Here is a 12,979-nt window from a genome sequence, read left to right on the forward strand (position 1 = left end):
TAGCTTGGTTCCATTCTTTGAGCACCAGGATTTCACTGTTCCCATTCTCTGATTGCAAATGGACAGTGCATATGGATCCTACGAATACTATGGGTGAGCTTAATAGGTAGCCTGAGACAGAACCAGGAATTCATACCCTTGCCATTTGGGCATACCACTTAGGCTCCTGTGGCCTTTCAAACCGAGAAATTAGGTAGTCAATCAAAGCCTTTTCTTCCTCTAAAATTTAGTCTGACAAATGGGTGTCATTTAATGAAGCTCAGATCTCTTAAACTCCTCCATGACTCAGGCTCTGGCTCTCTGTCTCACGATATAGAAGCCAGAAGAAATTTGCATTCTTTTTCTGCCTTTTGACTTTACACCTCTTATCTAAAACTGCTATCTAAGTTAATGTAAACTTAAAGTGAAGAACAGCAGAGGGGAGGAAGGTGGAAGGTCTACGTTTATCTCCAGTATCTTCCTTACCAATGACCTCCTCTGGGCATCAGAGCCTTCTTCATCATGCTTGAGGGTTTGCTCTGCCTGTCAGCATTTGTCTCTGCATAGGAGCCTACCTTTAAAAGAAAGTATCAATTCTCTAGAAGGTCCTTTCAGAGCCACTAAAATTTCTTGACAGAAATGGAAGCATATCTGTGGTTCACTAATCAGAGTCTTGTGTTTAGGGTTCCCTCACTGACAAAAGAATTGTGTCATAAATTCTCCCTTTAGTTGTTCTGGTCAGGGGAAGATGACCAACTTGTAGCATGGACTTTCTGATATACACTTGCCTGTCACCATCTCTTCAGATTTCTTTCCTTTGTCAGCCAGCTTTACCATCTGTTTATTATGAAGTCCAGAAGGACCACTGTTTACTGCTACTTTACAAGAGATCAAATTGACAAGAAGGGAAGCCAGGTGTTTGAGCAGCTGTTCTTCTGCTTTTAGCTAGGATGAAATTGCATCCTAACATACAGAACTACCATATAAGGAATTGTTCTAAAAGCCTGAGTAAATACTGTTGACCCCCATCAGTAAGACAGATGCTTTGGAACTTGAAAATAGCATCATCTTTCATACCAAGAACAAGACAAATGGACCCAAGGGCCACAAATCAAACTAGATTTCGGAAGGAATTTTCAGGCTTTTTTTGGAAGTTGTATTACAAACTACGATGCACTCTTTGTTCTTCCTGTGCTACTCAGTAAATTAAAGTAAGGCCATATGCTTTTGTTCTGCTACAAATCTTTGAGAATTCATCATAAATTGACAGCAAGATTCAACCCCCATCAAATTTAGAAGTTGTTCATGCTTCTGGTAAAAATAAAGAATGAAAAGTTTGTAGAACTTTATATAATAGCTTGAACATACAGAAACGGAAATACCAGAATCAATTCCTTCCATCACCAGGAAATTCCTTCTATCTAGTTAAAGCAGAATTCTGTTCAAACTATGTGGCCTACCACTATCTCACATCATAAAGTGGCTTCCTATTAGCTGATTTTGATCCATAAATAAATTTTTTCACGCATGGTGCTTAAAAATAATTTTATAAGACAGACACCAATGGCTTATACCTTTGATCCTAGCTACTCAAGAGGCTGAGATCTGGAGACTGTGGTTTGAAGCCAGCTTGGTCAGGAAAGTCTTTGAGAGTCTTACCTCTAATAAACTACCAAACAGCTGAAATGGAGCTGTGGCTCAAGTAGAAGAACACTATCCTTGACCAAAACAGCTCAGGGACAGTGTCCAGGCCCTGAATTTAAGCCCCAAGACTAGCACCAAACAAAAATTATAGGTTACTCCATCAGGAAATTGGGTTGTTTAACATAAAGCTTTGTTTCCCTTACTTCCTTTGGAAGAACAAGGAATGTGGTACTACCAAGTCACTTCTTTTTCAGGAACTCTGGGTTGTTGACATCCTTTTGGGATAGACTTTTCATTCTCTAGTATCTACCATCCCCATATACCCTTAGCCTACTTCATTAAACCTCATTTGCAGCTCAGCCACCATAGGCATTAAATTTATCTCTGTGCCCTAGTCCTAACAATGTGCAATGTCATTTTCAATTGACGCTTTTTACAGTAGTTAAAAATATTTACAGCTTTTCAAACTGAGACAAGGATTCAGTGTTAGCAGCTGTTTTTATGGAAAAATGTCAACTAAAACGTAGTTACAGTAGTGTCTGGAATGTTGAGTGGCTTACCAGGAAATCAGAGAAATATAAGCAAACTATACCAGGCAGTGTTTTCTGAATCCTTGGGAATAGATTTGATTATGGTATGTGTAGTATTTACAGCAAATACATTTTCCACAACACATTAAAGAGCTTTAGCCACATGCATTTGGCACAAAAAAAAAAATCTCACAGCTTGTGGCATTGAGATTTCTCAGCCCCAAGAGTCACTTTTAGATCAAGGTACTAATTTAAACTTTAAAAAAAAAGGTACAGTCTTGATTGATTCATTTTTTTAAATGTTAGAACTCTAAGCAGTGATATTAAAATATCTTGAAATACCCTATTATACAAAAATCTAAATGAACCTAGAGGAGTTCCACAATACCATTCATAAGTGTGTTTAAGTTATGCTAATTACCAAACAATTTAGTTGATTTGGGAGATTTTGTTTGGTTCCTTTTCTTTGATGATACTGGGATTTGAACTTGGGGCTTCACATTTAATAACAGTAAAAGTGGGATGAGGGCATAGCTCAGTGGTAGTACACTTGTCTGGGTTCCATCATAGTAATAATGACAGACATATGTAATTAGAAACTGCAAACAATATAGGAAGGTACAAAGTAAAAAGCAAGAGGCTCCCATATCTATCGTCTCTAAAGGGGGGATTCTTGTAAATTCCCACATGAAATTTCAACTCATATGCTAGTAAAAATCTACTGCCTTTAATATAAAAATATGATTGAATTTTGATTAAGATGAGTTTGTTTCTTAATGTGGTTGATTTGCCTTGTGTTTAGAATATTGCATGATAAAAGTTTATTTTGTGCATATTATATTTTAATTTTACTAATATATGAAAAGCCATATTTCAATGACCCCTGTACATTTTTCATGCTGTCTCACTCCCAATGGCCTCTGTGCATGTAAGTAACCTGTTGAATGACTATGCCTCTGTGTTTTTGATGGTTTCATTTTACTAAGTCCTTTTTTTGCAATCAGCAAGCAACTTAAAACCTTTAAAACTTCAATCTCAAAGTGCTCTCCTCATAATCCTTGTATCTCTTATTTTAAAATATCCTTTTTTATTGTCTCACAACCCTATGGCCTTGTAGCAGTTTCATTTAGACCAACATAACCTCTTCATGCTACTCATTATTCATGGTGAAGATACTGATGTTTAACATATTTGTACATTTGTTTGTGATGTTGACTGTGCATATCTAACTCATTCTTATATGTCTTTTTTAAATGGCAAGTCTTAGCCAGGCACCAGTGGCTTATGCCTGTAATCCTAGCTACTTAAGAGGCTGAGATCCGAGAATCACAGTTCAAAGCCAGCTAGGCAGGAAAGTGTATGGGACTCTTATCTCCAGTTAACCACTACAAAAGTGGAACTGTGGTTCAAGTGATAGAGTGATATCCTCAAGAGAAAAAGCTCAAGAACAGCACCAAAGCCCTGAGTTCAAACCCCAGGGCCAGCACCGAAAAAACAAATGGCAAGTCTCAATGTAGCAGTGTTAGATTAGGGTTCTCTGGAAGGAGAGGGATATGTGTAGCATTCAGAAAGTGTGAGTCATCATCACTCCTTCAAGTTATGCTTAATTATTTTTCTAGATTAAGACATATGAGGGAGCCGGGCACTGGTAGTTCGCACCTGTAATCCTAGCTGCTCAGGATGCTGAGATCTGAGGATCACAGTTCAAAGCCAGCCTGAGCAAAAAAGTCTATGTGAGACCCTTGTCTCCCATAAACAACTCAGAAAAAGCTAGAAGTGGCACTGTGGCTCAGGTAGTAGAGCACTAACCTTGAGCACAAAGAGGCTCAGGGATACCACCCAGGCCCTTAGTTCAAGCCCCAGGACCAGGGTGCAAAAAGACATATCAGGGCTTGCTTGGTTCAGTTGGTAGAGCACTAACCAATGAGTGAAAGCAGTCACAGGTACCAAGTTTGAGTCTCAGTCTCAGACCTAGAAAAAAAAAGGAAAGAAATAGCCAACCCTAAAAAAAAAAAAAAGACATAGCAGCTTGCTGATACACTTCTTCCATAAGCATAACTTTTTCTCCACTCAGTGGGCAGTAGTTATGGAAAGCAAGGCCATAAGCATTCCTGCTTTATTTTCATAACTGTCATCACTCCATTACCACCACTGTACAACTAGCTTGCTCTACTGCAAAGAGTCTCGTATCATTTGAGCTTGCGAGCATGCCATTCTGAATGCAGAAAACATTTCTCCAGTTTTAGCTGTTGCTAGAAAATATGCTCTTAAGACTTTTAGTCAGTCTTAATGGAATCAAATTATCCAAAGAAAACAAATGCACAAACACCCACTAATACCTAATATGCACTAAACCTGATTTTAACCTATTGTATTTGCTTTTTTATATCTATTTTGAGAATAATGTTTTTGGTTCATTTGTCTCTAATCTGTTGCATTCCAGAGCATCTTATTTTGCATTGTAAGGTTCTTTGCTACAGGCAGATCACAAATATCAAGGGCAGAGCAAGGTTAAAAACAATCATTTGGCCATATTTTTTTCTAGTAGCAAAAACTTCTAATGATTGAAATATACATGCATAATTTTAGCCATCTTGTGAGAATTTCCAAATGAGTATGAGAATTTCACCACATCAAACTTCCAACATAAATGATCATTAACTCAGAAAACTTTCTATAAATTACTTAAAAATTGTTCAAGAGTGTTAAGAGGCAAGTGGCAGGAAAATGATTTTTAACATATTCCTTCCCAGTCTAAAAATTAGAGAGCTCCCACTCTTCTGCAAAGGTTCCTGAGCTCCCACTGTCGTTCATAATTCATTCCATCCTGATTTCTCTCTCTCTCTCTCTCTCTCTCTCTCTCACACACACACACACACACACACACACACACAGCTGCCCATGTAAAAGCTGGCAGGGTTTGGGGATCAGTAAAACATGTTCCCCTACTTACATACAGAAGACATCCTATCGAGTAGATATCTGGGTCATAACAAATTTGTGCTATGTTCATTTCAAAGCTTATGTATCACTACCGAACTTGATTTTGAAAAGGCTCTAGCATGCCTCCTTCTGCAACTCTAAAAAAGTTATCAAAGGCTGGCCTAGGTATCTCGTCTCAATCCTAGCTAGTCAGCAGGCTGAGATCTGAGGATCATGTTTCAAAGCCAGCCAGGGCATAAAGCCTGTGAGACTCTATCTCCAATTAACTACCAAAAAGTCCAGAAGCACAGCTGTGGCTCAAGTGATAGAGCCCTAGCCTTGCGCACAACAGCTTCAGGAACAGCTCCCAGGCCCAAAGTTCAAGCCCCAGGACACCGCCCCCCCACACACACACTAATCAAAGAACTATGAGGTTGCAGAGCAGTTGACTATGTATTTGTCACCCATCTCTGGAAATGATACAAGTGACCTCTCTCAACTGCTTTTACTAGCATTCACACTCTATTCATGTTGGTCACTGTTAATAGACATTTTTAGTATTACTAAATCCTGCTGATTTCTTAGAATTGTAGCAAAAACATGAACAGCATGTGGTTATGAATGAATTCATATGATTTGTTGGATACTGCATGAAAAAGTAGTATCCTTGAGAATTAGACTTTTATGCATGTATCAACATATGTTTGGATATCCTGGTTCTAAAGTGCATTTTCATGGCCTTAAATTTTCTCTCCTAAAGGCTGTATAACTTAAATAAATATAAGCCATATCTCATAAGTTGAACTCATATTTTAAAATATTAAAACCTAATGTGACTTAATTTTGCCACTAAATTATAATTCACACACCCATGATTCATTCCAAAGGTTTACCTTTCTTCTAAATCTTTGCCTTTTAGTGTTTGATCAATTAGATCTTGTCACATATGAAGAAGTGGTAAAACTGCCAGCATTCAAAAGGAAAACACTAGTCTTACTAGGTAAGTTCCACTACCTAAGTGGCCAGCTTATTCTCACCTTCATAACATCTTTTAAGCATTATTAAAAGGTGTCTACTTTCTTTTCAAAAATTAACATAGGTGCACATGGTGTTGGAAGAAGACACATAAAAAACACCCTCATCACAAAGCACCCGGACCGGTTTGCATACCCTATTCCACGTAAGCAATGACTCAACCTTTTTGAACTCTGTTTGTCCTAGTACTTCTTCAGCATGGTAATTTACGTGTTTTTCTGATTGTATAAGTAAGAACTGATCATTGTAGGAATTTGTAAAAATTTAAAAAAAGAACCATGAAGTCAAATTCTGTTGGCTCACACTGTAAGTAAACCTAGCTGCTTGGGAGGCTGAGATTTGGGGATCACAGTTCAAAGCCAGCCCAGGCAGCAAAGTCCATGAGACTTTTATCTCCAGTTAACTACCAGAAAATGGGTAGTGGCTCTATAGCTCAAGTGGTAGAGCACTAGCCTTGAGCAAAAGAGCTCAGGTACAGTGCCCAGGCCCCAAGTTCAATCCCCACAACTGACCATAAAAAGAAAAAGAACTATGAAGCAAATAAGCTAAGAAAAATCTGAACCTCATGGCTCACACTTATAATCCTAGCTACTCAGAAGGCTGAGATCTGAGAGATTACATATCAAAGCCAGCCTAGGTAGGAAATCCATGAGACTCTTGTCTCTACTTAACCAGCAAAAGCTCCAGGACTGGTACCAAAAAAAAAGTCCCAACCTTATTCCTCATTCTCCCAATAATACCATTAATAACTGGCAGTATCTACATTGTTGATTGCTTATTACTTAAAACCTGGTCAGCCAGGTGCCGGTGACTCACCCCTGTAATACTAGCTACTCAGGAGGCTGAGATCTGAGGATCACCTTTCAAAGCCAGCATGGGTAGGAATCTCCATGAGACTCTGGTCTCCAATTAACCACCAGAAAATAAATGGAAGTTGGGGCTGGGAAGTTGGCTCAGTGGTAGAGTGCTTGCCTCGAATGCATGAGGCCCTGGGTTCGATTTCTCAGCACCACATAAGCAGAAAAAAGCTGGAAGTGGCACTGTGGCTCAAGTGGTAGGGTGGTAGCCTTGAGCTGAAGAGCTGAGGGACAGCACCCAGGCCCAGAGTTCAGCCCCCATGACCGACAAAAAAAAATGGAAGTGGCGCTGTGGCTCAAGTGGTAGAGCACTAGCCTTCAGCTTAAGAGCTCAGGGACAGCACAGAGGCCCAGAGTTCAAGCCCCACAACTGAAAAAAAAAAAAACCTGGTCAGTGTGCTACCCATTGCTTATTAGGAATTTCAAGCCTCTTGGACTTTTAGTTTCTTTTCCTTTTCTATGTTATGTTTTTTACCTCTTACCTTCTCATTTCCTCAACTATAAAGTGAAATAATCCCAGGGAGGTAAAGAGGATTCAAGAGCATGTGTATGACACATTGAGTTCATGGTGGATAAATAGCCATCTTACCACAACCATTTTTATTATTGTCACCACTATTTGAAAGTTTAAATTTTCAATCCCAAAGCTATCTAAAAGTCCACCCTTAGGTTGGGGTTGAGGAGCTAAAGGAAAATAATTCCTCAGGGCAACAGGAGAAAAATGTCAAGATTAGCTCCTTCTTCAGGCAAGGTCGTGTTGTTTCCTGTTATTTCTACTTAAGACCACTTCAGGGCCTTCTTAAGATCACTTAAACCAAGAGCCTTCTTAAAATCACTCTGGTTTATTACACGAAATGGCATCAGGCACCACCACTGTTGGTGCTATTGAGATCTCCTAGGAAAATGCTTGGAAATGTTTTTTTTCCCCCTTATGTCTAGATCATCAGTATAGCAAGGTTAGCTAATTTCTTCTTGATCAAGTAACAATTAACCTGCCATATTATTTAAATGGTCGGTTAATTAGCTTGGTTTTAATGCTTTCCTTTGATGACATTAACCATGTCTACTCTTTGAAATAATTGACCCCAGATGTATATAACATACATCTTCCTTACTGATGTGACTGAAGATAGTCATCATCAATATATTTCACTATGTTCATGTGCCTAGAGAAAAGTGTTCCTCTTTAACTTATCTGCATCTTGATTTCCAGGACACTTGGGAGTTCTAATGTTCTTAACAGGAAAAGAAGAAGTCCCCACTGGCCTAGGCTTATATAAGCAAAGAGTACCATAAATTTGTCCTTGCTCAAGGAAGGAAAGAAGGAGGGAGGGAGGGAACAAATAGGAAGGGAAGATTTTGAAGAAGAAAGGGAGAAAGGGAAAAGACAGAAAAGGAAAAAAGTATAAGCAATATCTCAGTTTGTCTGGTTCTTTGTTTGCACACACACACACACACACAAACATATATGCTTGCATAAATAAGAGCAGAAAGGAGTGAGTGAGTGTGTGTGTGTGTGTGTGAGAGAGAGAGAGAGAGAGAGAGAGAGAGATGGGTGTCCTGGAGCTTGAACTTAGAGCCTGGGTACTGTCCCTGAACCTTTTTGCTCAAGGGTAGCACTCTACCATTTGAGCCACAGCTCTACTTCCAGCTTTTTGATGCTTAATTGCACATAAGAGTCTCATAGAGTCACAGCCTGCCCAGACTAGCTTTGAACTTCAGTCCTCAGATCTCAACCTGCTAAGAAGGTAGGACTACAGGCATGAGCCTCTGGTGCCCAGCTTTTATATCATTTAGTATATACTCCCTCAGGGCACCAAGTGATAAATATTTGAGGACTTGAAAAACACACAGTATCTGTCACAACTACTCACCTCTGCCATGGTACCAGTAAGCAGTTATAGAGAAAATAAAAACAAAAATATCTGAGTGTGTTCCAGTCAAGCTTAAAGAGTAGATCATATTTGACTCAGGAGCTATTTAGCCACTTCCTGGATTAGGTCCTCTATAATAATGATGGCCACACCTCACTACAGTCATTGTGTTTATAGTAGGGGATGCCTTTTGCTCTATTTTAACATTCTCCTTGTGTGAGATGGTAGACTAGTCCTATCCAATGTAACAGTAAGGGCATTTGGTATCTATGCCATCCAACTCAGTAGCCATTAGCCACACGTGGCTATTTTGCCTTTGAGGAAATACTGGTCATCTGTCTATAATCCTAGCTACTCAGGAGGTTGAGCTTTGGAGGATCATGATTTGAAGCCAGCCTGGGCAGACAAATCTATGAAACTCTTATCTCCAATGAACCACCAAAAAGCCAGAAAAGAGCAGTGGAAGAACTGAGCTTTTCATTTTATTTTATTCTCAATTATTTACTTTTTTTTTCAAAAGAATCCTCAGCCTCTTGAGGAGCTAGGATTATAGGAATAAGCCACTGGTGCCAAGCTCCCTTCTGTTTAAGACCTACCTACATTAAGGCATACAAGTGAGACACATTAATCTTGAGTCACTTCATATCTTTCCCATGGTGACCAATAAAGGGATGAAATGTATTTCTAAACATTGAAATACCAAACAAAACAATTAATCGGCTGCTTTGATCTGCTCTACACAAATAAAGATGGTTTTTAGAATTGGGTTCTGTTATGGATGTGTCTCACCTCCCCTGTTTTCACCCCTGGTAACTGTGTAGAACCCAGTTCTAGAAATCATCTTGATATGTGGCTAGCACACAGTGGAAGAATCCTCAGCTTTTAAAAAGCAATGAGATTTGAGGATCAAAGTTTGAAGCCAGCCCAGGCAGGAAAGCCTATGAAATTCTTATCTCCAATTAACCACCAAGAAATAGAAGTGAAGCTGTGGCTCTTGTGGTAGAATGTCAGCCTTGAGAAAAAAAAGTTCAAGGATAGCACCCAGGTCCCTGAGTTCAAGCCCCAGGACCAACACACACACACACACACACACACACAGGTCCCTGAGTTCAAGCCCCAGGACACACACACACACACACACACACACACAGCAACCGAGTGTGGGTAGGTCCACTGGGAGCATAACTCATCAGCTCAGCCTTTTAAACCTGTCATGACATGGGACTTTGCAGATACAACCAGACCTCCAAAGAAAGATGAAGAAAACGGAAAGAATTATTACTTCGTATCTCATGACCAAATGATGCAAGACATCTCAAATAACGAGTACTTGGAATACGGCAGCCACGAGGACGCAATGTACGGGACAAAACTGGAGACCATTCGGAAGATCCACGAGCAGGGGCTGATTGCGATACTGGACGTGGAGCCTCAGGTAATGCCCAACCCCTCTGAATCCCCTCCATCCTGCCTGCATGCTGTTAAGCTGAGATTTTAAAATCCAAAATGCTGTCAGAAAGTCATGGGTCACATCATAATTTCATCAGCTACAGGAAAGTATCAGTAATCAAGACTGCATGGGTTAAAAGGCTAGAATGCAAACTGATTAATCACTGGACTTGGCACACACACAGCATGTATTTAAGCAGATTCTTATCTGCTGTGGATTCTTGTCCTCACAAGCTCAGTAAAGTACCTTATTAGGTCTGTGCCTGCCAGAAATCCTACAATTACCCACTCTCAGGATGAGACTCTGGCACTTTGTTATCACAACAGCCACCTTTGCTCTTTTGGTGTGGCTCACACTGGGCCATCAAAGTGTCTGCCAGCATCTTATTTTAATCACCAGCAAGTAACTGATCCTGGGGCCTGGGCATGAAACACTGCATTAGCTTTATGACAACAAGCATGAGTGAACCCAGATGTCAGAGGGAGCAGGGCTAGAGAGCCATGTTAGCTGTCCACTTCTGCCACTCCTTACCTGAGCACGATGCCTGACCCTGAGCTAAAACTAGGAGAGACATGGAGAACTTGGAGAGGACTCAAAGGGGAGCTGGATGCAGTGCTGATCAAATGATTTCTACATAAGGCTGACGCAAGAAGCTGTGGGAATTATGAAACCTGAGGAAGAGAAAGCTGAAGGCTTGACATCACAGGGTTGTAGCTCAGTGGTAGGCTGCAGGCTCAGCATGTGAAAAGCCCTTTGGTTCTATCCCCAATACTAAATAATTTTTTAAATGTCAACAAGCTATTTTTTTCATGTCTGAGGAGAAAACAACTCGATAAAAATGGGACTTTGTATACAGAGAAATGATTTGGGAATGATAGTCATCAAGGATAGTAGCAGAAAGGATTGTGAGTGCCTTTGTGACTCCTGGGTCTCCCATTTTCAGGATAGCTCTGTACCCCAAATACCTTATCCATTCACTCAGCATAAAATCCAGTTACTGACCAGCACCCCTCAAGCAGGCTCTGCTTGATCAGGAGGCTTATTAGTTAGGTGACTGTCCTAGGCAAGACAAATCCCTGTTGATGGCCTATAGCATAAGCCTTGGTCCCTTAGCCATTTCCAAAGCAAGGACAAAGCTTACATCACCAGGGTCTGTATAAGGAGGACCTTATAACTCAATTTCAGAGCTCTGAGATCCTAACTCATAGCCAGTGAGTTCATCCATTTCCATTTCTATAGCACCTGATGGGGTTCTTGAACTTGGAGCTTTGGAAATCACAACAAATCTGGCTAGGGGCTAGGGAGGAAAGCAACAATAAATACTGTAGTTTACTTGACTTACGCCATTAAGTTGGACCTATATAGAACTAAGTAAGATGATGTGTAACATAGATTGATCTTTGTTTAACTCCTAATCCCTCCTTACTAGGGATTGGAAAAATCTTCTGGCCAGGGGTGGCTAGAGGCAAAGTCTCAATCCTGGTCCTGGTCTTCGACATCCTCTCCTTGGGTTCCACACTGGTCTTCACCTGAACGTCGTTTTCTGCTGGTAGTAATGTCTCTAGCAGTATGCTGGCTGCAGGGCTCCTCAGATCCCTCTGCATTACCTAAGGCCACTTTCAAGGGCTTTCTGCCTTACTTGCTACTGCTGCTGCTGCTGCCACCACCGCCATCACCACCACCGCTGCTGCCTCTGCTGCTCCATTCATAGCGCCCAGCTCTCCCTGTCCCCTTGCCCTTGCACAGCCATGCACTGCTCTGCACTGCTGAGTGGGAGAGCCTTCTCTTGATCTCATCAGGACATCCACAGCAGTTCCTTTTCCCCATTGCACTTGGTCCCAAGCAACTCCTCACCCTAGCCAGGCACACAGGGCCCTAGTGTCCTGACCACTGGATGAGCTCACCTGCACTCTTCTCTCCTGCTTCTGTGTTCTTGCCTCTTAGAACTGTGATGCTCAAGTCTGCTGGTCCCTGAGGACAGGCCCTAGGTATCCTGGTCTCTGCCTGAAGGACCTGGGGACAGGGATGGGTCTGAGCTTGCTCCCCTTTGTTGGACTGGTGACCATTCTGGCCCCAGTCTCTGCTACCTAGTCAGATTCCTGCCCAGCCCTCATCTCACACTGACCGCTGTGTATGTCCACATAGCTGGGGATGCCTGCAATGTCTGAACCAGCTGGGCTCCCCATTAAGTCTTTCTGCCCCGAGCCCACTCACTGCAGGTCTGGGAAAGGCCCTGGTCTTGCTTTTAGGATGCCTATGCCTGTGAGCAACCTACTTTCTGACAGAGCCTTGTTGTTCCAGAGTGGTTCTCTCCTTAGGACGCTTTCTCTGTGTCCCTTTTCCACCCCTGCTTGTTAGATTAACAGCTGTACTCTATCTTAGGTTGATTGACTAAATGTGTATTAAGCAGTTATATACTAAGCTAGTGAGGATGAATGGCATTCCCCCATCTATAGCCAAAGCTACCCACAAAAGAGAATATTCCTGTAGCATTTGTTTTTTAATCCTCTCACATCTGCCACAGCTGACACCATTTCCCTCACAGGTTGCTTATTGAAAGACCACCAAACACTAGTGTTCAGCTCATTTACTGCAGGTCTAATGGGTTGTGTGGTCTTAATTTGTTTTTAGACAATGAAGGCCAATTTGAGCACTTATTTACTAATAAATATAGGATAGGATGTTCTG

General features: G+C 41.1%; 1 protein-coding gene across 4 annotated transcripts in view; it reads left to right on the plus strand.

Annotated features, from left to right (window-relative positions):
- The window catches only part of Cask (calcium/calmodulin-dependent serine protein kinase (MAGUK family)), a 343,930-nt gene that overhangs the window by 318,693 nt on the left and 12,258 nt on the right, over positions 1–12,979 (plus strand). For all 4 annotated transcript variants that reach the window (XM_013030852.1, XM_013030854.1, XM_013030855.1 and 1 more), the window contains 3 exons: positions 5,995–6,075; positions 6,175–6,255; positions 10,074–10,276. In XM_013030852.1, the coding sequence (XP_012886306.1) occupies positions 5,995–6,075; positions 6,175–6,255; positions 10,074–10,276 (365 nt within the window). The remainder of the gene's footprint in view (positions 1–5,994; positions 6,076–6,174; positions 6,256–10,073; positions 10,277–12,979) is intronic.

This window comes from Dipodomys ordii, unplaced genomic scaffold, assembly GCF_000151885.1.
Source record: "Dipodomys ordii isolate 6190 unplaced genomic scaffold, Dord_2.0 Scaffold134, whole genome shotgun sequence".
NCBI lineage: Eukaryota > Metazoa > Chordata > Mammalia > Rodentia > Heteromyidae > Dipodomys > Dipodomys ordii.